A 26198-nucleotide genomic window follows, 5' to 3' on the forward strand; every position below is an offset into this window, starting at 1 on the left:
GTTTAAATTCATCTCCAGTTAAAAAAACACTTTGTCTTAGGATAATATACAAAATAATAAATCATCGGAAATGTTTTGAGAAAAAATATAGTAATTAGTGTATTATATTAGGAAAGGATGTCATAGGAATGTGGTCATACCTTATAAATAGTACTGCTTCCATTTGCAGTTTATGTTTTAATATTTTCTTTGTGGGTGAAATGAAAAGTTCTTGCCTTTTTACTATCAATTTGCTTTAAGTGTACATTTTTAGCTTGATTTATTACCAGTCGTAAACATACCGAACAGAGCCATCTCTAGCAGCCTTATCCCAATCCTGGATTACAACTGACCTCCAGCTGACCTCACAGCTGTATCAGTGTCATCTTTAAAAGGAAAATAGAGCATTAATGACAACACGGTACATGCTCGTGGCTTTTCCCATGGATTTCCTATGACACGTTTTGCCATCTGAAACCGATATTCTTGCTGCGAGAGCGTAGAGGAAATTCACATCTGGCCAATCAGCGCTTCAGACTTAAAGATACTTATGTTCTCTATACACTTAAAGACAGCCTCCTCAAGCCTCCTGATACTCCCACAGTACATTGATAAAAGTACACTCAGTAGGAAAAGGCATGGGGAGCACAGAAAACATTCCCTCATCGCAAAGAAAGCTTCCCATTAGTTTATGTGTTTCACTCATAGACGCCATATGAGACAGGAAGTGCGCCTGATTGAGGGCTCGGAGATTTGGGGGCTTGTTGGAATGTTGCATGCTGATCCCCCAATGTAACTGAAGCCTTGAGTGTACCCTGCCCCGCTTTCAACCCCTCTGTTCCCTTCCAGTCCTTCATCACTCACAGATTTCTGTCTGTTCTGTGTGTCTAGGGAGGACATACAATGACCTGAACCAGTACCCGGTCTTTCCCTGGGTCCTCACCAACTACGACTCAGAGGAGCTGAACCTGACCTTGCCAGGGAACTTCAGAGATCTCTCAAAGGTACCGAGGCCTCTTGGCCATGCACCTCAGTATGACAGAAAGGGCAGGGGGAGTAGCTGCAGCTGACTTTTGATGGCAGGGGATTTCCTGACTGTAAAACGATATTATATTGAATAGCTAACAAATCATGTTCAGAATATTAACTCATGAGATGGAATGCAAGAGTGGAAAATGCCGTTTGTAACGTCCTGAAATGCTCTCAAATACGTAATGTAATACGTAATCTTCCCGACTTATTAAGTACTGTATTGTCTCAGTGCATAGTTTGTGCTTGACTGTAAGCTTAACATGGCTTCCTGGTTTCTGCATTAGAGCGGCTTGTTACATTTTATAGCCATATGTGCCTTGTGTAGCAGACACTACAGTATAATATTCACAAACGACAACTCCTTCTGAAAGACAGCTTGACATGCATCGCGTAACCTAATAATCATTTTCTTGATCTCAGGAGGTTTGGGCCATGTGGTTGAAACCTTTTTTTTACCCTCTTAAAGTTAATATGTTTATGTTAGCACTATACTACTTGACTACTTGTAATTAAGGGGGTGACTCATAGTGATAAACTCAAAGAGAACTATGACCCAACTCTGGGGTTCCCTCTGTGCCAGACAGACAAAATAAGTGACTCGCTGGTAAACATATTTGAGCATTTTAGCTACTTGAGAGCCAGATACTTAACACAGGAGTTGATGAAGAAAAAGTAATATTGGATTTACCTTCCAAAGTGGCCAGACAGGACTAATTGAATGCTAATGTTGCTACGTATCTGCTGAATGTGGCTTACAAATATTGTTCATTGTCGATAAACTGCACATCTTGATACAGCAATTATGCTAGAATTATTATAAAAGAGATGATATCCAGTGCCGTGCAGTCTCTCCGTATGTGTGAAGGAAAAACTTAAACAAACCAATAAAGTCAATTGAATGAAATTGCTCGGAATCATTTAGAAAAAAATATTGAATGGTTGTCCAGCTTTAATCTTTACAACACATTTTAACACAAAAACGTATCGCTTACTGTATTATTTAAAGATTGTAGCTGGTAATTGTTTTAATAAAACAGTCATTTAATAATTTAAGTTTCTGCTTGGATTAGGTTGATGAACTGATAGGAGCAGGTTATAAACTCAGTGTGACAGTGAAAGTATTTCTATACGTGGCTCGTCAAAAATGCATCACGCTGAGCTCCGACACAATGACACTAATGCCCCACAACAAGTCCAGCATTATGTTTGCTCTGCCTTTAACGGAAGAGTAAAAGGCAGCAGATCACTTTACCACAAACAGTGGCCTGGTTTACATGTTTACCACCCCCCTTCTTTTTCTCTGTCTCTTTCTCTCCCCTGCACATGCGATCTGCAGCTCACTGACCTGAAAACAGTCACATTCCTGTCTGAGCTCTCTCTCTCTCTCTCTCTCTCTCTCTTTCTCTCTCTCTCTCTCTCTCTCTGTCTCTCTCTCGCTCTCGCTCTCTCTCTCTCACTTCATCGCTCCCTCGTTCTCCCTTGTTTCCTTCTAAACGCCAACATTCTGACTCAGAGACTCACTTCACTATCTCAGCTCTCAACAGTTTGTATCAATTTTCAGCTTTTCAAGGCATGCGTGTGCTGAGTCTTGTAGCGGGAGAGTGGGATAACTTTGAAGTGGGGAAAACAAAGGTTACCATGAAACACTCAAAGAACCACAGACGAGTTTGAGTGTTGTGAATTTGAAAAATGAGCACCAGCCGCTCTGGAGCACTTCTTCACATTTCAGTAAACCCAGAATGTTTTGGACTAACAACCCAGATGTGTGTCTTGCCACCATCATCTCAGCACTTGTCTGTTTACGGTGGCTCAAGCCTGTGGGGCATCTAGGTGGACTGATAGAGCCACTGTGCATGTGTGTGTGTGTGTGTGTGTGTGTGTGTGTGGTTGGGGGATGATCAGGGCAGAGCCATGTGCAAACCTCCTGCCCTGGGGAGACAGTTATGTATTGTAATGTATTCCAGTGACATCCTCCCATGCTGTTTACAGGGCTGAGCTGCCTTTATTAGCATGAGTTCACAGCCTGTGTCTCCTGACAGTTGTCCTTGGAACCCCAGGGCTGTGATAGCTCCAAAAGTTCACAGCTAGTGTAGCAGGCAGGGACAGAAGCCCCCACACTTCTCCTCTCTGCTTGGTCTGCCCTTTTGTTCAATTATGGATCAGAGGTAGCAGCACAGTCTCAAGAGACTTCTTCATTGTGTATTAGGGCTGTGTATGTCTCTGTGAGGTGTAGTATGTCCAGTGGGTGTGGTTGTGTGCACCACACAGTGTATGGTAACAACCCTTTTTTTCACTCAACAAAAAAAAGCCCAGATTATTGAATATTCCTTGTGGCAAACGCCATTGCGCAATAACTGAATTACTCAATATCGAACTTGAATAATACAAGAACAAAATTATGATTTAAACAAGTACCTGGTTAAAGACTAAGTGAAGGAGAGGACAAATATAACAGCATATTCAATGCCAGTTTTCAGGACTCTGATACAGACCCATCGGTGTGTTTCTGTTTCTGGTAGAGGCTACTACATTATGCTTAAAAAAACATTGTATGTCTATTTTTTCTCCCGCATTTCAATAATAGCTGTCACTCCAGAGCTCAGTGAGCTGCAGCATTATGAGGATACATTGTCATATCATTACTCAGGTCTTTGACATACTGACATGTCAATTTAGCTTTATCTTACAAAAGATAAAGCTAAATTGTTATTGCAGCCACACTAAAAACTGAAGCATCATTAATACTATGACTTATTCTCAAATACTCCCACACCGGCATTGCACAATTCGGCAGGCTTTTTTTCCCCCACAGATCAGAGTCATACCTGTTTGTTAATTAGAGGCGACGCCTTGACGGACAGCATTGTTCAAATTGTTAGAGCTCTGTGCCAATCTTGCAAGTAATATCCTCCCAAACCTTCTGCACACACCTACAATTACCTGCTGGTTGGGCATTCAGTCAGCTGTGAACAGTGCTATTGAACACTGCCTTGCTTTGCCTCGGGCCAGAGTTGTGCATATTTGGATGTCAGACACATTCATGCAGTGAAGTGTTTCATTAGATTCTAATGATTATTTCTTGATGAAGTGACAAGTGCATGATAGATAGGGGGAAGCCAATCTTCCGCATAGCTGTTTATGGACAATCATACAATTGAAGACAAAAGAAGCAGCTATGGTTTTTTAACACTGCTTCTTCACCAACATGTAATAGATTTATCTATTGTAAAATATCATTTCAGAAGACAGGCAAGAGCAAAAAAATGACACAAGAACATTTCTCAACCCATGTCATTTAAAGGGTTAACTTAAATGACTGGCATAATGTTGATTTACCCTGGTAAGCATACTTTGAATGAGCTGTGGTGGGATAGAGAGAATAACTTTCCTTCTCAAAGCTCCTGCTGTGGCGCTCAGTGAAAGCTGAGCATCTCTACGAGATCCACATTGAGTAATAAACATAGACCATGGTTGCTGTAAAGACCCCCTCCACACTTTTGTTTCCATAATGGAGCCTTCTTCACCTTCACTCCAGTCTGTTTGGAAGCACATCTGCTTTATCTTGAGTTTGAGCAACTTGATTGCATTAGACTGGAGCTGCATGCAGCCCTGCCTCTGAAAAGGCAAGCAAAAATGACCGTGACTTCTCCTGACAGAGCACCGTCGCAACATACCGTAATGTAATTACTTTTGAAATATAAAATGCAATATGCGTCTCTTTGGGAGGTAGCCTGGATACAACCAAACAAATGGAGCTGCTCTCTGCACGCTCATTCTCCAGCAGCCGTGCTCATTTTCTGCATTTGGAAAGCAACACCAGAAATGATCCTGATTGAATCTGAAGCCAAATCTAAGTTTGATCATACTTTGTTTAGTTGTGTTGATGTATTTCACTGGGTGAGGTGTTCTACAAGAAATGAACTCAGATGGGAGCAAGTGTGGGACTGTCTGAACCGGTTGTTTTCATTGTCTTATCCCTGTGATCAGTATGATATGCAATGCAGGGAAAAGAGAAGAGGCGATTATTCTTTGTTGAATAGGAAAGCAAAGTCTGATTTGGGATTATTAACAGACGTGACTATGACAGAAGTAAAGTTACCAAAAGACTGCTGAAGTGCTTATCCTATATTATTCTAAAGAGGCTTTTATTTCCAATTGAACAGCTAATCAATCAAACTGTGTTTTCATGAGCAAAATAAGCATATCCGAAGCATACATTCCAGTTTGGACAGTGTTATTTGACCTTGATTTGACATTTGTATCCAGAATATACCTTATTTATAGTTTGTTTCGTTATGGCCAATGCTGCACACCCAGTCTATGTGGAAGATGCAGGATCTAGATGAACCTTGAAGTAGCCTTTTAGTTCATGTTATGCTTACTGCAGCCAGCAACAGTGTGGAAGCTACATAAAGCAAAGCTGAGAGTATGTTGTCTTGGCAAACGCATTGTGGAAGTAGTGTCTCTTTTAAGGCTAACTATGGTCTGTTTATTACAGTTTGACATGGTTTCTTTTATTAGTGTGCTTTGGTGTCAAACACTGCTTTCATACTATGGCACATAACATGCATTTGATTCTAAAAACAGCGACAGGATGGATTTGTCTTGATTGTTATATAAGATTGTAACAGTCCACAGAATGCGTGGTAATAATCATCACCTATTTTAATTGGAACTGTAATTACAACCATTGTGCTGTTATAGACAAAGAATAACTGTTCAAGGATGTAGGGTAACTAAAACAAGCTTTACCTTGCAGTCAGTATAACTATCCTGGCTCAGCAACAACACACCTTTTCATGAAAACAAAATATAAGCATTACTTTTTCAAGTCACATCGAAAACTTTCTTGGTTACATATTATAATGTTTATGCTTTTACAGCTGAAAAACACAAGAATACTGTAAGAACATTTTTGCCTCATTTATGTAGCACCAAAGTGAAGAATTAATGGGATATAACTTGTCAGCAAACATGTCTTCACATCCCTTCCTTGTAACTTGGTGTTTCATTTTAGAAGTGTTTGCGGTTACTTAAGTCTAAGGAAAGAGTTTTGAGGTTTGGGGGCATCCAAATTGAGTCTAGATGTCATTTTTTTTGCCTACATTGAAAATAAATTAAATGTCAGCTTGTTATATCCATGCTCAGTTGCATTTTTCATATCAAATATGACTAATGCTAATATAGCTTAGTTTGTTTTCCAGACGTTTTTGGTACAATGATATTTAAACGGGCCAGTCAAACATTTAAACATCTAAATATTTGCCATTTTGTAAGCTCATGTTCTAATATCTGCAGATGTCTTTTCCTTATTCCTTTCCCTCTGTCACATGTATTACCTGATTATTTTTTCTACAGCCCCAACCGACATTAGTTACACTAGCGGCGGTTTTACAGAGTGCGAGACGTCTTGTGGCTTGCACCCCGATCCAGCTGGGCCAAGACGTCACATGCAAGGCCATTATCACCCCATAAATCGACACAGATCTCAATAAACTTCTCTTTCAGTCTATTCAATTGTGCTAACACTGATGTGGACTGCCATTAAATTCTAGGGAAGAACCAAAAAAACTGGCCGCATTTAATTTTGACTTGGAGCTTTAGGCATGTGCTCTGTGCCACACATGGATATGACTAATCTTCAAAATGACCAAGAGTCTGCACTGAGGTTGCATACAAACTGTTCCCAGCCAAAAGAATAATAGCGCAATTTTAATAATGTTAGAATAGGGGAATTTTTAATTGAGGACTTTTATTTTCTTTCTTCTGACCTCTGAGCAGCAGCTTTCAGGTGGAAAAGCTGCCATTGATTAAACCACCAGTCTCCCTTTCCCCTCAGTAACTGAGTCAGTGGTACTGAGTATATTAATATTGACTGCCAATATGCCTCCAAGGCTTTTATATTGGACGAGGTGATTGAAAAGGCAGGGAAGGCAATTTCCTCACCACTAAATGTATGTTTAATAGGAGTAATTTTGTTGCCCTAAGAACACATGAAAATGAAATGGCCGCCAATGGGAAAAAAACCCAATGATGGTGTCAGTACAATATTGAAATTATTACTGAGGCTGCGGTTAAATAATTAACTATGCAATCCAAGGTTTGGCCTAACTATGAAATAATTGGATGGGTGTTGAATAAATATTGCAGTGATGTTCTTTTTTCTTATTATATATTTATATCCTCACAATAATTTGGCAGCAGTTCGTCAAACGCAGAACAATGAATAGGAGCCTTTTTATGATCATAAAGGGCTGGTATTTAGCAAATTGTTTTTCTTCTACTTCTTGCCTATATCTATAGATTTTATATAACATTCAAATTTCCAGTCATGATTCAATCCTACAGATATAAGACCTCAGGACTACATTATATATCATGGTAACTCCCATCAGCAGTGCCCAGTAGCACAGACGGGTTTCAAACACAGACGGGAGTAGCTGTGCGATGGGAGCAAAGTGTTTGGCTCGGTGGGTGCGTTGGGTGTAAATCAGGTCAGCCAGGGTTAATCCACATGGATTACCCACAACATTTAGCAGGAGGCGCGCATATCTCCTCCCTCCATCCTCAGCGCGCCATCCTGCTCACCCCTGCCACCATACCCTTGTAAATTTCAGACAGAAGACAGCGCAACAGGACATTTTTAGGGTTCAGGAGAATAATGGGGTCTGACGGACAAATCCCAGAGTAAAGCTCCTTGGCAGCCCTGAACTCTACCCCAGCCTGTCTGCCGGCCTCACCACATGCAACTTAATGGGGAACCACTTTGACTCTGCAAGTCGATCTTAATTAAACTCAATTAAACTTTCCTATTCTATTTCCCTGGGCCGTCCTAACAAAAGAAATGGGAAGGCATTAGTCTATGCTGCTATGCACCCAACAAAATATTGTTACCTGTAAATCGTAGGAGAAGTACTGTAGCTTCATTTCCTGCTGTGGTCTTTCACACGTTCCACTGCAGCCATGTGTTTGGATCATCACATGAACCGCTACATGAGATTGCTGGCAGCAAACGGTCTGTCACCAGGCAGAAACTCTGCCGCAATGTATACAAATTACAATGATGCTTACAAAGTGTAGTACAAAAAAAGACAACACCCTTTACATGATGTGGGCTACTTGAAAAACATACATTTTCTATGGATGGTTTTTGCTCTAATAATCTCTTTCAACAACATGTAGCGCACATTTCTAATAATTATTTCATGACTGTCATTGCGTCGCATGATCATTAATGTTTGATTTGGATGGAAGATTGGCCATGAAACCTGCTGTTTGTTGTAACGTTTTCCATTTTGAGACTCAAAATAGATTAGCGCAGAGTAGTTCATGCAGAAAAAAACAGCCAGTTCCCTCATGCATGAGGCTTTGAGTGTCCTTGTGGGATTTTCCAATGTCAAATGAATTGCATTATTAGAATAATTCAGCACTGATATTTTTACTTGTGAGTAAATATATCACTAAGTTTTTACTCATAAAATATCAATGCTTTTCATCCCCAATTATTTAACTTACTCTATGCTGTAACTCATTTGGAGAGTGGTCGTCCTGTAACAAGGTACCTGGTCCACTCCCCAGTCTCCCCATGCATGTACGCATGTCGAAGTGTCCTTAAGCAAGACACTGAACCCCCAGTTGCTCACCTCACGGCAGCACACTGCTGCTCCTTAAAATTACTTAGGGTGGGTTAAAGGCAGAGAATAATTTCCCCAAAGAGATAAAGGATAATTTATTATTCTTCTAAAGCGGTATCTTGCACATTTATATACTGACCCAGAGAGATAATTTTGGTGATTTGACCACAGGCCAAACTTCTTCAAATGCTTCGTGGTCCTAACCTTATCTATGTAGTATCAATTGTCATTTTTCAGAAGTGTCACTGGTTTGCACTGGAAATGAGTACAGCCTCGGCTTCCAGTATTTCAACAAGTCATATATTGGAGCAGCTACACATAAAGTTAAGTTTTGAATCACCTGATGACACAGTAATGTAAAGTAAGTCAGATGTGGTTAGGGTGAGAAGGCTGTAAGAACAAAGAAAAATAGCTCACATTACTTCTGTTATAAAGTTCTCACACTGGCTTCTGTTTATTTAATATATATAAAACAATCCTTGAACTTGTCTATAAATCACAACTTGTCTTTAACTATCCTTGCAATAGAACATGTGTACAATTTATTTAGGTAAAAAACATTGTTTTACTTCCACGGACAAATAAGGAGAAAATGACATATTGGCAAGACGTAATAACGTTGTATTTTCTTGTTTTCTTTCTAGCCTGTTGGTGCTCTGAATCCGAAGCGTGCAGCATTTTATGCTGAACGTTATGAGACTTGGGAAGATGACCAGACGCTACCTTGTCATTACAACTCCCACTACTCCACAGCTGCCTCCACCCTGCACTGGCTTGTCAGAGTAGTGAGTAACTCACTCCTTCAACCATCTTTACACTCATTATTTTAGTCTGTTCAAAATCCCCAAATTAGTCAAGCATCTGAATAGGAATGAAGTCTAACCCATACCCCTCGACAGCTTTTCATTTTTGAGTCTGCATTAGTTGATTGTCACTTGTCAGACTTGATGATGCTGTTACTTTGAGGTCTGTCGGTTTCTTCACAAGAAACAGTCCAACATCTCAATTTGATTGGGCCTGAGTTAGACCAATGGCGCTCAGAAAACACATTTCACAGGCCAGTAAACCGGCATATGTGAACTAAATAAAGAGTGGCTGGGTAATGATTTACAGAGGCTGCTGTGACAGGTTTATGTGTTTCAGGCAACCTAGTGAGCGCTGGAGACATGTCCATCAAGGTTACTGAGCACTGTCCTCATTTACTCTGAGAGAGAAGGAGGAAGCATACGCACTCTAACCCAATCTGTTCCCCACAAAACAGACCCTTATAAACTGCACAGCTTCTTTGAGTTGGTGTACATTTGATTTTGAAGTCAGCTTATTAATTTGAACGAGCTTTGTACTGTATTTATCCTCCTCCTTCATCATTAGTAGGAATGGGCTGATGAACTGAGGGAGCTCCCTTGACAGCAGTTAGATTGGCCTCTGTGGGTTGTTTTTTTCCCACAATCCCTTTCTTCCTCTGGTGAGTGATCTATCCGCTTCAACCGGCGATGGTCGCCATCTCAAGCAGAGAAAACCAAATTTGAGCCAATTATCATTATGGCTTACTGTATTCAGGAAGCACACTAATTAATTCTCCCTCAGGCTTAGATACAATGAATGACAGAGATCTTTAGTCGACCGCTGAAAAGAATAACATTGAAATAATGCAAGTGATTCAGAATATTCAGATGTATTTTAATAAGCCACATGGTAATCCAGTAAATTGAAAACAGTGCTGATATTTTCATTATGCTGAATATGATGGTGAACTTTGATCTTTTTAATGTCTGACTTGCTTTCTCTGTAGGAGCCCTTCACCACATTCCTCCTCAGTGCCAATAACAACAAATTCGACCACCCTGATCGCACCTTTTCTGCCGTTGTCCGCTCCTGGAGAAACTGTCAAAGGGACACCCATGATGTAAAGGTGAGAATCACAATAAAACAATAAGTGCAATTTACGGTTTACGTTTATAAGGATGCAAAGGGCTCAAAAGTATTCCCTAAAACAAGTAGATGTCAAATATGTGATCATTATCTACAGTATGTATGCGTGGCCATATAACCATATCAAGCCTCCAACTTGCTTTAATCCCTTTCCTCAGCTAAACTGCACAAATATATACCATTAATTATAAATGACTTATCCAAACAGCGAATCACAAAGACCCATAGTGTACAGGAATACCCTAAGCAATTAAAAAATTCACATTTGATTTGTCTCAGGCAGAAAACAAACCATCTCAAAGGTAGACTGATCTTGTATCTGTGCATGCAAGCACTCATGAGTTTGAACAAAGGCTGTGTCTGAGAGGAAGACAAAGCCCTCCCACTGCAAATCCACAGAGCAGTCACCGAAAACGCTGAACCCTGCTGATACGCCTCCATTTTGCCCACTGCATAACACGCAGCAGGAATACGCACTGACCTCAAAGTGTCATATATTTCTAGCACACCCTGCATCGGGTAGTGTTGCCCCAGGCAATTAATAAAGCATTAATGACAAAAGCTATTTAAAATGTAGTCTTTTATGTACGGACAGGGCTTTTACCCACCAGGATGGGGGAGAGCAGCCAACTATGTGAGACAGAGGCAGAAAGCTGCGAGCCAGCGAACAACTGAATAGTCAAAGCCACCCTGTTAACAAATACAGCCTACTTTCAACTACTTGTATGTCTGCATGCATTTGTTTTTACACACATTGGATGGTTAGTGATCTATTAGGAGAGGCATTGTACTGTGGAGGACAATGCTGGATTACTAACAGTACTTCATAATGTATTAGAAGCAGAAAAATATTCTGAAAGCACTTGTTTGGTTTACTCATGGTGCTATCGGGGTAAACTATGAGGCAGTGCCATTTTATTGACTGATTTGATTTCAAAACTTCTTGTGATCCTTTTCATTCTAATATTTGCAAATAAATATCAGGTATTTCTCTTATACGGTGTATTAAAAGGGCATTGCTTCACATAATATTTTCCAGGATCAAATAAATCAAAACAATCCAAAAACATTATAGACAGACACACAAATGCCATGCACAGCCACAATGTAGCAACTGAGACTGAGCGGAGAAACCGGGGGTTAAGGTCAGCTCTGGCCCAGTACATCAGGTCTCTGATTAAAAGGCTGCTTGCTTTTAGCAGGGTCTCCCCTTCATTAACCCCGGCATCCTGCAGCCTTAATGACGACAACACTAAGGGAGGCTGAACCCCTGATGGGGATGACCTCCTAAAAGAGCAAGTCAAATGGAAACAATCCGGTGCCGTCCAAGCCCTCACCTCCTCGACCACATCGTCATTATTGTGCATCCAAACTTCCCATTTAATTCTATGTGCGTACACAGCTATGTTAAGCTGGCACAGCCACCATGGGCTGGGTTAAACAGACTTTTCTTGCAAGTAGTGGGCACACACACCCACACACACACATATAGATGTACTGTTTAATACACACACACACACACAAACTGCCACCATGCTGTCTGAAGGAATCCAACAGCACTCCACCGGTGACAGATTTTGACGAACATGTCATTAAGGTGACACAGTGTAAAGCAATGGAGGCATGTGTGATTGACTTGTTAGCCCATTACGATGCTGTTGCAGAATTAATGGCTGCCATGGGAGGCCGGCTTGAAAACAGAGCTGGCAGTTTTAACGGCTTGGCGGTGAGTTACGGCAGGAAGTTTACGAACAAAAAAGTGGAGGGAAAGTGCGATTGTGTGTGTGAGAAACAGAGGGACACCGAGAGGAATGGCTACTTTACTCCCTTCCCTTTTGTGTGCGGAGGGTGAAATGTGACCAACAGCAGACCAGCAGGGTTATTGGTCTGTACCATGCCATGCTTACTTGCGCTATCAAAACCCTGTGATTTATGGGGGTCTAAAAAGCTCTACACGTTATGTATCCCATAGGCAATATAAAACTTCATTGTACCACTGAATCTGACAAACACAGCAGTTATAAAACAAGCCTGTTACAAGGAGTTAAAATAGTGTCTTGCACCCTCCTTTGTAATCTCAGGCTGAAAAACAGACAACAGCGTTTAACTTGTCTTGTGCGTATGTTTTCTAATGAGGACAGAGTGGAGGATTTACATTCCTTGTATGCATATGCCTCATTGTGCAGAGGCTTTACTAACTCATCCTCTCTGAGCTGTATGATTAGGAGGATAAAGGGTCGGAGTGGGGACTGCAAATTCGCAGAGTATACATACAGTGATGTATGTTACAAATGCCTTCTCTTTAGAATTTCATAAATAACCATATTGGTAGTTTTGCATGTTCAACCCAATACCTGTTCAAAGCAGACATAGTTTTGGGATTGACTGCGTGACATTCAGTAAGCCACCATTTAATGTCTGATGGAAGTTAAAGCTAAAAAAGATTTTTCAGATAAGTCCTCATTAAATATCATTGAACATCTTTTTTTAATCAAAGTAAATTTTCGGTAGCATTACGATGCAGATAGAAGCAAGAGCGGTGTGTCTCAAGTTTATTACATTCATGAAAGTATGACATCTAAATGTATCTGCCAAAATGCTTTGTTAAATATGTGTTTTTGGAAAAACAACCCCAGATGACAAACAATAAGTATAAACATAAATGTTGTGAGAATTTTGGACCAATCTCTGGTCATGATATATAAATGGTGGACCGACATTATTTATACTTACTTAGTACTTAAATCTAAAAATACCAGTGTGATCATTTGACACAGGAGAAATTCCCAGAAATGTTGGAATAGTTTTCTAAACACAGATAAATATTTGCTCTCTTCTTCAGCGTATGTAATCACACGAGGCTTTATGTAGGGGCTCCTTTACCAAGCTGACTTCTCCTCTGCTGCGAGGTCCTGACCCCATCACAAGAGCCCAGAGACCAGGCAGAAAAACCCAACTCAGTTCCAGTTTCATTTAACACACATTACACCTCTGCCTGGAATAACTAGACTAGCACCTCTCACCGCCTGCTCGTGGCCTGCTGTTACGTTTGTTTGTGTTACCTTTCCCCTTGAGTTCTCACTTCATCTCAGTGGGATACAAGGCCTTTTTTTCCTCTTTTTTTCCCGTTGCTCTGTCATCACATGTTATTTCTTGCACTTTGTTGAATTGTTGGGTGATAATATGGTGAAAATTGTGCGACTAATAGTTGTGGTCTCGTCTGTGAGCTGTAAAAATGGAACGTTTGCTTCCTTTAAAACACAGGAACTGATTCCTGAATTCTACTACCTCCCGGAGATGTTTGTCAACAGCAACGGCTACCATCTGGGAATGAGGGAAGGCAGGACCATGGTTTGTGACGTGGACTTGCCAGCCTGGGCCAAGAAGCCTGAAGACCTTGTTAGGATCAACCGAATGGTAAGGTTATGGCTAAAATGGTAGACATATTAGCCCAAACTACCCTTGAATATGATACTACTCCCTTTATTACCCAAATATAACAGTAAGAAACCTGAATATTAATGACGAAACATACCACCTCATTCTTGTCCATTTTCTGCTTCTTCTTTTTTTGTCTCTGCCGACAAAACATTACTCATCCTCCTTTTATTCCTTGTCAATTTAGTTTGCAGGAATGACACTAATAGAACATACAGTATATAGCACTACATCATGTCATGTGACGTGCTGTGGTGTATTTTTTACTCATAATACACCTCAAAATAGCGTACTTTAGTAATAAACTGAGATTCGGTCTGATGTATATAATGTAGATGCATTGTTTAAATGCATTCTTTGCATTTAGTTATTCTGCCTTCGTCTCGCAGCAACAAAGAAATCCATTTCCCACTCTTCCTGCTAACCTTGCCATGCATCTGTGTCTCCTTGTCTTATTCATGAAGCATCTAATAAAGTGCACCGCTCAATACTAACACTGTACCTCTGACCCCAGTGATGTCACTAAAGGACAGGACTAAGGGCAGGTTTGCCCTATAGTGTTACTTTCTGTAATGTTGGGACTCATCACTTTGGCAGTGTGCGGGGCCCTTCCTCTCTGTGTATGTGTGTGAACGTCTGTGCGTGCACGCTTAAAACCCACAGCCTATCAACATGTGGTCCACCACTACTCCCAGCAGATTTCAGGAGCGGCATGGAGAAAGAAATGGAGATCCAACATATCTTTTGCCGTCCTGTTCTCCCTTTAATCTGGAATCACTTACTGTAGAAACTCAACAGCTCACCTCAATTTCCTTCAAAAGGACATGATGAATGGCCATATGTTCATTATAATTCTAGGCTTGATGAGTAGTTCCTTCTTAAAACCTCAGAAACTTTAATAATACTGCTAGGAAGACACCGTTTCATGCAGGTTATGTATCCCGAGGTTGGGGGCTACAGTGTTTTTGGACCAGTGGTTGAAAGAGGCTCTGGGAACACACTTGACCTTTTCAGCTGGAGTGACAGAGCTGGGCTGGTCTTATGTAGGTGACCTTTCCTTTGCTCTACCCATGCTGCCTGGTTGAGCTCCATCAGGCTTGGATACCGGCAGTTTGGGGGGAGGAGGGGAGCAAGCCGAGAGAGGCGGGGAGCTGTTAAGGGCATGTCTGCATCTCCAAAACAAGGAGAGGATGACTGAAAAAAAAGGATTACAGTGGATATGTTCCCACTGTTGAAGGATAAATGTAGGATTCTGCCTTGCATTGTTACATTCTCAGACCAGTGTATTCAACACGCAGACATTCATAGTCCTCCATTTTTGTGTCTGTCTTTTGTTCTGATCCCTAGCTAGCCCACTCTCTCGCTTCCTCTATTATTTCATTGCTGTCAGTGAATCTCTCGCTCTCTCTCTGCCTACCCCTCTGTCTCACTCTTCCTCTTTTCCCCTTCCGTCCCTTTTTCTCCCTCCCTCTCTCTTCCTCCCACTTCCCATCTTTGCATGTGCCACTTTCAATTGAAGTGATATGCCCTGTGGCAAACTCTGCCTCTGTGTGCTCGAGCAGGCTTTGTTGGTAATGGCTGTTATTCCTGACGGGAGGGGAGGAGTGTAAATTCCTCTTGCAAAGCCTTACACCACGATGCATAGGAATTATGTTGTACCGTATTGTAGAACAATACAACACCTTGCATGGTTTCTATTGGTATGTTATATATCACTAACACTCCCACAATAAATCACAACGTCCTTTTCACTATCACAAGAAATGTATTAATCCTGCTCTTGTGGATGGTTTTACATCAATTTTAACCAATTTCTTTGTCTCCATGCAAACATGGTGGGTGTAGACAGAGAAATGTGATATGGAAGGCTTGTCCTGAGTTAGTTGATTACATTATAAGGAGGGAGGACAGTTTATTTCTGTATTTTGTATTCTGTAATATCTATCCACAAAAAAACAGGTCAAATATATATTGTACATATAATAAGTATACACATCATATAATTACAGTACTCTTAATTAGTTTTGAGTGGTTGTCTATGATGTCATGCCCTGGTAGATCATCTGTGTATAAAGTAAAGTAAGGCTGTGTTTTGTTGCGTTCGTTGTTCATTGTGCAATTTGTGTTGTGTCTTTTGGCCCATGTGATGTGTGCTACTGGTATGCCTCTCACCTCTAATTGCCCTGTACTTCTTTCACAGGCCCTGGAAAGCGAGTTTGTGTCATGTCAGCTGCATCAGTGGATTGACCTTATTTTCGGCTACAAGCAGCGAGGCCCGGAGGCTGTGCGTGCCCTCAACGTCTTTCACTACCTGACGTACGAGGGCTCCGTCAAGCTGGACAGTATCACTGACCCTTTGCTCAGAGAGGTAAGGCACATACTCACACTCACATTGCCATGGAGATAAAGCCCCTCCCCCCTCTCTGATTCGCCATCGGCACAACTTCCTATCTCTATTTGTCCTGGCATGTGTAGGAGCTCCGGGAGCATTCATATCACGCATCTGTCAATCAATTATTGTGTCATGCAAATGTAGCCCGTGAGAGAATTTGGCAAAGCTGCTGAGTCATCGAGTTTGCTTTGAGATTAGCATCATTTTGTGATGACCTGAGTTATGAATTTTCCCTCTTTTTCTCTTTCTCTCTCAGATAAACGGTAATCATTTAATATCTGTCTACATTATTCATAAATCCTCCTAACATCAGGTTTATGTCCTCTTTTCTTCCGGATGCTCAATATACTGTATCTTCCGTCCCTTAATCAGATCAATGAATCTCATCGAGCTCTTTGATCAATCAACAGAGGTCACTCTGTCAATAGATGAGAGACTGAATCCTCTTGTTCTTAACAAATTAATTGAATATCTGTTAGCTCGGCTGTACTTCTCGTGAATAGCTTAATTGCGTAGAGGGGAAAGGGGACCAGAGACTGCAGCAGCTGGCATGCATTGTGGTACTTTCCAGTTTGAGCTTGTCTCTCCCTGTGATATCCACCATCTGCTGTCTGCAAAACAAGTCATTTATATACTGTCACTTCCAGGGGCGCCTTTATTTATCAAGTGACCACTATGCAAATCACCTGCAGAAGATTTGGCTGATCTAATTACCAAACCATATTGTGAGAGGTTTGGTTTTCATCATTTTGAGAAAGATTTCGGTGATGCCTTTTTTATTTTGCATATTTTGCATGAGGGGTTTTAGCTGTCTTCCACCCTGTCTACTGTTACCCTGAGAGATGACAGTACTGTTAGTTAGTTGCACATTAGGAAGCCTGCTACTCAGACTCCCTAATTGTGCCCAGTTTATGTTGTCGCTATTGTGACATGTGAATGGTATTTGTGCTGGAGAGAGAAATTGCCTCAGCTAATTGCAACTGATGTAATGCTGGTATGATGAGCACTAATTATGACAAGCCTTCATACCTTCAATCATGTTTCTCATTCCAGATATATTGTAAATCTAAACCCAATACTCTAAAACCAAGCAGTATCCTCACAATGCATTATAAATAAGACTAGACAGTGCAGTAAATATATAATAATTTTCTTTCCTTGCACAGCACATTTGCTGGCAAACAAGATCATTTTAAATTTGTATACAACAATACTCTAATACTTTAAAAAATGCAGTGTAGAAAATAATTTTATATGTATATTAACTTGTATACAGTATTATGTTAGACGGTTTAGATTTATTATACCGGAGGGAATATTTTTTTAAAGCCAAATATAATTTTCCAAATTCAGTATTTCTCCAGGCTCATTAGATAAAACTGATGTATTGTACTTTGATTCTTTCCGATGAAATTATTCAATTTAAGTTGAGCTGGTTTCTTCACAGTCTATGTCGAAATGATTGATAGGTGATTTCTGCAGCATTCATCATACCATCATTCACATTAGTTGTTACCACTCCTACTATCCTGCACGGGCCAGGGCTGAGTCAGTTAGGTGGAGCATGGGAAAATGCTCAATGAATATCTTGCTAAGACCTGCTGAAATGTGACGATTGACTCCGGGGTATTGATTCATTCTGGGCCTGACAGGTGAAGCTGCATATCTGGCGTTAGTCAGAACAATTAAGGCATTAGAAATGTCAATAAATTAGAGGTCATGGGAGATCATTTCCGCCCGTGTGTCAGATGGAAATTATGACACCCTCTGACATGCCGCAGGGCCTCTGGTTGAGGGCACGATGATGGCTCTACTGGGCATGCTGCCGGAACAGCAGTCCCTCTCTGCGATGCTCCTCCTGACAGCCTTTTCTTCTGGAAAAACATGACAGCAACCCCTTGATTCAGTCCGCTGTGTCACTCAGAAGTAAACAGACAAATTATTCATCAGTGGGACTCCATTCCTCTTCAGCTGCCACCGTCCCTCCCGTCCACTCTGAATCGACAGAGACAACAAAGTGTGCTGAGGCTAGCCAATGAAGTGTTTGAAGCAGCTGAGGTATATTTAAATTGATTTCACCTTGATATTATCATAGTGATGGGACACAAGTGGTTAAATGCTTGACCTTAATAATAAGAAACTTCTTTCATATGTAACACATAGAACAGTATTCGGTGTGCGTAGAGAATTACCTTCTGGTAAACGCATTGTTTGAGACCTTTCTGCTCCTACGTAAGTAGTGCTCATTTCAACTCCAAGTTGTCACTCAAGAAACACCTGCAGGCTAATTCTTTGTTGGAACTTAAGGAGTTAGTCTCCAAATAAGCTTATATTAAATTAAAAAAAGTATGGGCAGCCAGTGTCGTCACAATCACGCAACAATTACATAAATATGTTTGTTTATTTGTAATTGGCATGCGTCAGTGGGGTTTCTGTGCCGCTTTATCTGTCTGTAGAATCAGTTACTACTTAGAAGTAAATCTGCAGAGTCTGTCAAAAGGTTAAAGATTGAGCAGCTTCATATTTGTAGTTCTCAGGTGTCGTGACTCGGCATGATCCCACGCTGCTTAGCGGGTCAATGCAAGGCCATGTTTGCATTCTGTCTGACAGAGCTGTTGTGTTGCTGCATTGCATGAGTGCACCGGAGAATGTCGTTGGGGGATCATCCTCCACGGTGTCTCTCTGTCACCAGTTTGGGAACCAGGCAGCAGATAGAGAGAGAGCTGCAACTCGCTTCTGAAGCCTTTCGCTCATGCCAAAATCAGATGCGAACAAAGTCACAGAGACAGACATGCAGACATAGGGTGTTATGATGGATGTTTGGTGCTCATCCAAGCAAGGCAGTTGTTGCTGGGAGGGGAGATCATCCAGATGGCTTTTGGAAATAAGTGTCACTTATCAGCCAAAAAAGCAGAGCCTGAAGTGACTTAAACTAATGAACTGCCTGTTAAGTGCTCTCCATCTCAAACAGAGAAAGAGATACGCTTCTGACATACCTCAGAGAGGATTAGTGTTGAAGCACCTGTGAGATATTGACATGTTTTGATCATACAGTGGAGGAACGAGTACTTGAGTTAACCTTCAACAAGTCAGACCCCTTCCCCGAACACGCACACAAACACGTACGGACAAATCTTTCGTTGCACTCTGGAAACAATTATTCAGTGTCAAGGTTGTCTAAGACCAAATGGTATATGCAGCTGCCCGGTTCTCCTGATAATAGAATCATCACAAGAAAGTTGGCGATGTTGCCCACATGGCCTCCTCAGTCTTTCTGATCTTTGTATCAAATTTCTTTATTTGAACAGACATCATGACCCTCACCCCAAACCTAACCTTGAATAGCCATAATGTCAGCTGCTTATTACTTGACGGACTGCGTTGTAAAGAAACACTGACTCGCACTTAATGGTTTCCAAATGTGCTCACCAACTCACATGAAACTTTCACTGCAGTGCGACAGCGCTCAACTGTGTGGACAGCGCCTTTTTTGGTGCTGTGGAAGATAGGAAGTGACCAGAGGGTGTTGGGGGAGACTGTTTGGCTTGCAGGTGGCCTGTCCTGAATCAGTATCACCTCCAAACTTCCCTTCCCACATCTCCCTCTGTGGCATGTGCTACCCAATAGGTCCTTTTGATTGTGAGTGGTGTGTACAGGCGGGGGGAAAAATGAGGACTAGTCACCCAGGCAGTCAGAAGGGCAGGCGAAAGGCTGAGCGATGTATGTTCCATTGTGCACAGTGGCATTGACGGACGTCTACAAGCTCCCCACTGATGGTGGAAGTGGCTCCAGTCACATCAATCACTTCTACCATGGAGTGCCCCACTTTCAGTAAAACTCAGCAGCTCTGTCTGCTTATTCTTTCCTCACTCACTGGAGGCAATGGAGATGTTTTGTCTGAAGATATTTTTCTAATTATGGAAAGCTTGATTCCTCCATTTTTTTCTTCCTGTACTCGAGTGCGACGTGTTGTTTTTAGTTTTTTCTTCTTTGTCTCAAGTATCCAAACTGATGTTATATAACCACAATAAGTCATCCTTCATCAAGGTACTCTCTGCTAAATTGCGTTGGTGTGATTGTGTGCCTCTGTTTCATACTTATGTGTGTGCATGAACATGCTTTTCCCCTTTGTTTCAAGCACAAGAACATCTAAAAGCAGGCCGGCCTGCTGCAGTCTTAGCTGGATGTCACTCCAGGTTAACGTTTATGCAGTGGGGGCCCCTGCGCCTGGAAATGGGAATGGTTAACTGAAGCATGTTAATAGGAAAAGGCTTGTCTCTTCCATACTAACACTTGGATGACTCTGCAGGCTTGTGGGGGGGAGGGGGAGCACCCAGGCGGATTGAGAGTGCTCCCCTTTCCCTTTACCTCCCCCTTTCCTCAGAAGCACGGCTGAGTTAGGATTTGCTTGCATTGTCAAGTAACGCATTGACCCATCACTTTGATGCATATTGATTGTGACAGCCGCGCTCTCTCTCTCCCCTTCTCTGCTCGCTCTCTCTCTCTCTCTCTCTTTCTCTCTCTCCCGCAGGCCACTGAGGCACAGATCCAGAGCTTTGGACAGACGCCATCTCAGTTGCTTATTGAGCCACATCCTCCACGCAGCTCCGCCATGCACCTGGTGAGAGCCACAAGCATGCTGGGAAAATTCCCTGCACCTCTGGTTGTGGTGTGTGTGTGTGTGAGAGGATGTGTCGACCACCGCAAGCAGCGATGGTGTGCGTGTGCGTGCCTGTGTTGTTCTTGTTTTCTGACTAGCCTTCCATATATATATTCCTCAATCCACTCTGTTAAAACAAAAGTTAAATATTTCAGAGGTCTTACCTCATGTAGGTCACAGACCCACAATATAACAACTGCTTTTCAGTACCAGTTTGGCTGCCTTACATTGTGGTGTAAAGGGAAGAGTGCTCCCTACTGGCCTACTCGCTCCCCTCTTCCGTCATTATCCCCATATGCTTCTCTCTTTGTAGGGCAGATCCCTTTCAGACCTTTTAGATATATTTTCTATTTTTACAACAGGCGTAAATATTTTTATACACTCCTGTCACAAGCCTTAAATAATGGGGACAAGATGAGAACTTAAACTGGTTCACAACTTAGATTATGGTCAGGATCCCCATCACTATTATTACTTTTACTTATACCATACATGGGTATAATCCAGTGCTCTAAAGGTTGAGCTGAATTTTACAGTGGTGAAATAAGCGTATCTTCAAAAACTCATGCTGTCTCCTTGAATGCTTCTTCTTTCTGGACAAATCTCAATCTGTCTGATACATGTGTATCATGTATGCACCATCTCATGTTTACAGCATACACCATCTCAGTTTTCCATGTCTTACCCTTGTCTGACCAGTCCCTCGTCTGACTGCACTGTCCAGAGGGGGCAGTGCATGAAGCTCTCCTCTGTGTCTGAACCTAGTTTTTCCTTCAACCTCCACACTAATTGGCTCTTTCCATTCTTTTTTCTCTGATCTTTTCATACCCCTCCATTTCCTCTTCTTCATCCCTTCCTTCTCCGTCACCTTCCTCTTCCTGCTGCTCTTTCCTTGTAACCCTCCTCTATCATCATCGCATCCCTCCATCCTTTACACCTCGTCCTTTCTCTCTTCTACTCAATAGTGTTTCCTTCCACAGAGTCCTCTCATGTTCAAGGATCAGATGCAGCAGGATGTCATCATGGTGTTGAAGTTTCCCTCCAATTCGCCAGTGACGCATATTGCCGCCAACACCCTGCCCCATCTTACCATACCTGCTGTGGTCACTGTCACCTGCAGCCGCGTATTCGCCGTCAACCGATGGCACAATACCGTTGGTGAGTGGAGCTCAACACACATGGCAGCAGGTGCTGTGTTCAAGCATACATATAAGCCCTTGTAAAAGAAATGTGCTATACCACATGTTATCCCTACCACAGCAGTGGCCCTGTAGAAGCACTTCATCATTGTCTCACACAAACCTGCCCACCGCTCATAATAGAGCTGTAGCCAGCTGGCTATGTGAGAGGCTAGCACCTCCTAGGTAAGCTGACCATGAGTGTTTCCACATGTTCCTTTTCAGACATGTGTGAACAACATTACCCACAGAGCCCCTCCCTGAGAGTCAGCCTCACCTCAGGGTCAGAGGGCCAAAGCAATGGTTACTAGGAAATTAGGCCGCAACTGCACCACATTCTCCTCACACGTCCCCATCTGTCACTGTAGAGACACACCGAGCTCAGGACCAAAGAGTCCGCACTGTGTGGCTGCTCGGGCTGCTCCCACACTAATGAACACAGCTGTAGCACCCTTGCCATCCTGTCGGAGAGGAGGGAAATGTGGTTTGGCTTTTCAGAATAATGATGATAATATGGTTTCCATATTTTCAGGCATGTTGCTGTTTCAAAACTGGCTCAAGATAAAGATTGTATGGATGAAATGTCTCCATTCAGTTTGAAACTTTTGACAAAAATGCCAAGTAGGACAGATGGAACTTTTTCTGATTGATGTGTGTGTGTGTGTGTGTGTGTGTGTGTGTGTGTGTGTGTGTGTGTGTGTGTGTGTGTGTGCGTGTGCGTGTGAGTGTGCGTGCAGAGGTGAAAATTAACATTATTGATTAATTTCTTTATGTATCCTTGTCTGAGTCCAGGTCTCAGGGGAGCACCAGGCTACTCTATTGAGCAGGCCCATCACCTTCCTATAGAGATGGATTCTCTGGTTGGTGAGTAAACGTCTTTTGTTTTGAATTGAAAAGAAAAATGTACCTTTAGCTTTTATATCCGATTTAGCTGTAAGGGGTCTAATTAATAGCTCAAACAGCTCAGGTATAGGCACATGAGGTCTGTTTTTTGCCTTTACTTACACAGCCAACAGTACTGGAAGCAACAAGCGTCAGATCACGGACCTAGTGGACCAGAGCATCCAAATCACAACACACTGTTTTGTGGTGACAGCTGACAACCGTTACATACTGGTGTGTGGCTTCTGGGACAAGAGCTTTCGTGTGTACTCCTCCGAGACAGGTAGGTTACAGTGTAAACTCTATTTTCTATAGAGGTGTGCACCGATGTGTGGAGGGCTGAGTGCTAAGATGGGAATAATACCGTATTGTTCTTGCGCTCTCCTGACAAGCTTTGTAGAAACATTTATCAATATACGTTAATACACTGGAACTCATTAATAAGTTAAAAAAAGGTTGTTTCTGCTAATTTCCTTTCAGTAACATACCTGTTTAGTTATATAAATGAGTATCAGCTTGACAAGCAGTATTTACTAAATGATTCTAAAGTTGGGGGTTACAACAGCCCAACGGGGATGAGATGAATCTCACAAGAGGATTGACAGGGTGGGAAAAAAAATCTGTTGTTTATTGTTTTTTACATTTTTCTTTTCTCTTAAACACTGGGTAGGTTCAACTCTTCCCCGCCTACAAAAATCGTTTCTATATTACAAACTAATAGAGTTGAATTGCTCAACTCTGTCCACACTAAAGTCATAATATGTGATGAGGGCTCAAACCAAAAGGCTGGGAACTACCAATTTAACCACATGGGAAACGTTGTTCCACTATTTCATGCAACACTCCCTTAACTACAGTGGGGCTTTGATAAACCAGCCAGCATTAGTTTTATTTATTTATTTCATTTCAGGAACATCTGACTTTCCATTATTTTGCCAACACCGAAAACATGTTTGAACATTCTTTCTCTCCAGGCAAGCTGACCCAGATAGTTTTTGGCCACTGGGACGTGGTGACATGTCTGGCCAGATCAGAGTCCTACATTGGAGGAGACTGCTACATTGTCTCTGGGTCCAGGGATGCGACGCTTCTGCTGTGGTATTGGAGTGGACGGCACCATATTATCGGTGACAATCCCAATAACAGTAAGTAAGAGAAAGACTACACACGTGTCATACTCACACACGCACGCAGAGTGTGTACAGTAGCATCACTCTCTGGACAAGGTTACAGGAATCTTTTTTTATTGATTAGTATTCCAGCCGTTAAAAATGCGAGTTGATTGTAAAGCAAAAGCCTTTGATCGATAGTGGGGAAAAAGGCATCGACAGAGAGGGGATCATGTATCAGCACTGTAGATATGACATATCAGTGCTGCCTTTAAGTAGAGGACTCCAGATGTCTTGGCATTCAAAATGGTAGACCCCGGTGTTGTTTTGTCTGCTCAGTTCATTCAGCTGCGTATTCTCGCTGATTGTCTGTGTTCAAACCAATCCATCAAGGGAGGGAAAACAGATATACCGTACATTTGACGTAAGAAGCCCCAGAAGCTGGAATTGGAAAAGTGAAGATGAGGAAGAGTATGTGTGTGCAATTTTGAATTGTCACAGATTCTAGGAGCTCTGGTTTAGTTGCAAGTGTTCCCTAATTAACTTCACAGAGGCTCCGACAGTTAATTAAGAATTTCAGCTTGGTTGCCTCCAATTAGCAAGGGGCAAAAGCACTTGTGTTACTGCAGCAGGAAAGCAGTATTCCCCTGATATTCACACTGCTGGTGCTTACAATGCATCTTCAAGTGGACAATGGAGAAGGAAACAACACAGCTCACCTCAAGAAACTAAAGACAGGATGGGTTTTCACTCAATTAAATCACTTCCAATGTCTTATCAATATCTGATCAATATGTCGTGATGTCAGAAACACTTTGGCGCAGCAGATAATGACCTAGTATGGTTCGAGAATGCAGGACAAATGTGTGGGCACCTAAACTATGTGAAGGAACAGGGGCAGTGCAGAATCAGCTAAAAACTTTATGAAATGTATGTTTTACACGGCATTGGGCACATGTTTACAGCCAGTCATTATCACCCATGTTCAATTATAAATATCAGGCATTTGCAAGGATCTTCAGGGATAAACCACGCTCGCCCCGTTCATGTCTTCACACTTGTAGCCCTCAAATGACATGTCATATACCACACAGCGCACCAGAGCCCTCTTTATTCCTGTACTTATTCACTTTTTCATTGAACAATCTTTCACTCATTCTGGTGATTTCATACCTATTACATTTTCTTTTTTGCTGGTTGAAGGTTGTGTGAATATGTAGCAGCAGCCCTCCGGATCACTGCTTCCTCATCTCCGTGGCGTGCCAAAGAAATTGATTTCACAAGTGCCCCAAAAGGCTGCATGTGTCTTAAATGTGTAATAATTAAAATAACTTCCAGCTCAATCACGGCCCTGCCTCACAGACTCGGCCCATCACACCAGTGCAAAGGGATATTTGCACTGGGTAATTGTGGTGGGTGACTTCGGCTTGTCCCAAGGGCTAGGAGAGGGTGGGGGTACGCAATGCAGGCTGATTGAATCTTTTGTCGGTTAGGTGAGCTGCACAAGGTTCCTTTTTCCCCCTGGAGGCTTTTTCTGACACTTGTCCTATTCAGCTTCTCTCAGCAGTGGGTGCTGGGACTGACAGCACTGCTCAGGTCCTGGTCTCTAAGGGACTGTGCAGCATCGATCACAGTCCAGCTCTCTGACTGGACCGCTACAGCTGCAGAGGCGATATGCCGAGCGAGACGAGGAGATGATGGGGGAGGAGGAGGGGATAAGAGAGGAGGAGAGCAGTCTGACATGTGTCCACATCATCTATCAGGACTAAACTGTCATCGTGGTAGATGGAGAAACTTTCATTGAATTGGTTGAACTTTAAGTCACATGTGGATAGCAACTAGTGTACAGTCAGTGTTAGTTGAACATGAGTTTGCCATCACTAGTGGAACACACAGACTGTAGTGTGATTCTCTTATTTAAAAGTCACAATACAACATAAATTAAAATAAAAGAATATAAAA

At 42.0% G+C, this 26198-nt stretch overlaps 1 protein-coding gene across 14 annotated transcripts in view; it reads left to right on the forward strand.

Annotated features, from left to right (window-relative positions):
* nbeab (neurobeachin b) overlaps positions 1-26198 on the forward strand; it is a 185803-nt gene that overhangs the window by 148918 nt on the left and 10687 nt on the right. For 10 of the 14 annotated variants that reach the window (XR_011077909.1, XR_011077907.1, XR_011077914.1 and 7 more), the window contains 10 exons: positions 871-983; positions 9290-9430; positions 10438-10557; positions 13842-13994; positions 16216-16383; positions 20939-21028; positions 22033-22225; positions 23038-23109; positions 23255-23410; positions 24102-24272. Coding sequence is in view for 6 of the 14 variants with exons in the window: in XM_068584568.1 (XP_068440669.1) it covers positions 871-983; positions 9290-9430; positions 10438-10557; positions 13842-13994; positions 16216-16383; positions 20939-21028; positions 22033-22225; positions 23038-23109; positions 23255-23410; positions 24102-24272 (1377 nt within the window). In the remaining 8 variants the exon portion in view is untranslated. Of the gene's footprint in view, positions 1-870; positions 984-6369; positions 6539-9289; positions 9431-10437; positions 10558-13841; positions 13995-16215; positions 16384-20938; positions 21029-22032; positions 22226-23037; positions 23110-23254; positions 23411-24101; positions 24273-26198 lie in introns of those variants that run through there. The other 4 variants (XR_011077908.1, XM_068584569.1, XM_068584572.1 and 1 more) reach the window with 2 other exon arrangements.

The sequence above is a fragment of the Clinocottus analis genome, unplaced genomic scaffold (assembly GCF_023055335.1).
Source record: "Clinocottus analis isolate CAN_PGR_092001 unplaced genomic scaffold, fCliAna1.0.p SCAF_2, whole genome shotgun sequence".
Taxonomy (NCBI): domain Eukaryota; kingdom Metazoa; phylum Chordata; class Actinopteri; order Perciformes; family Cottidae; genus Clinocottus; species Clinocottus analis.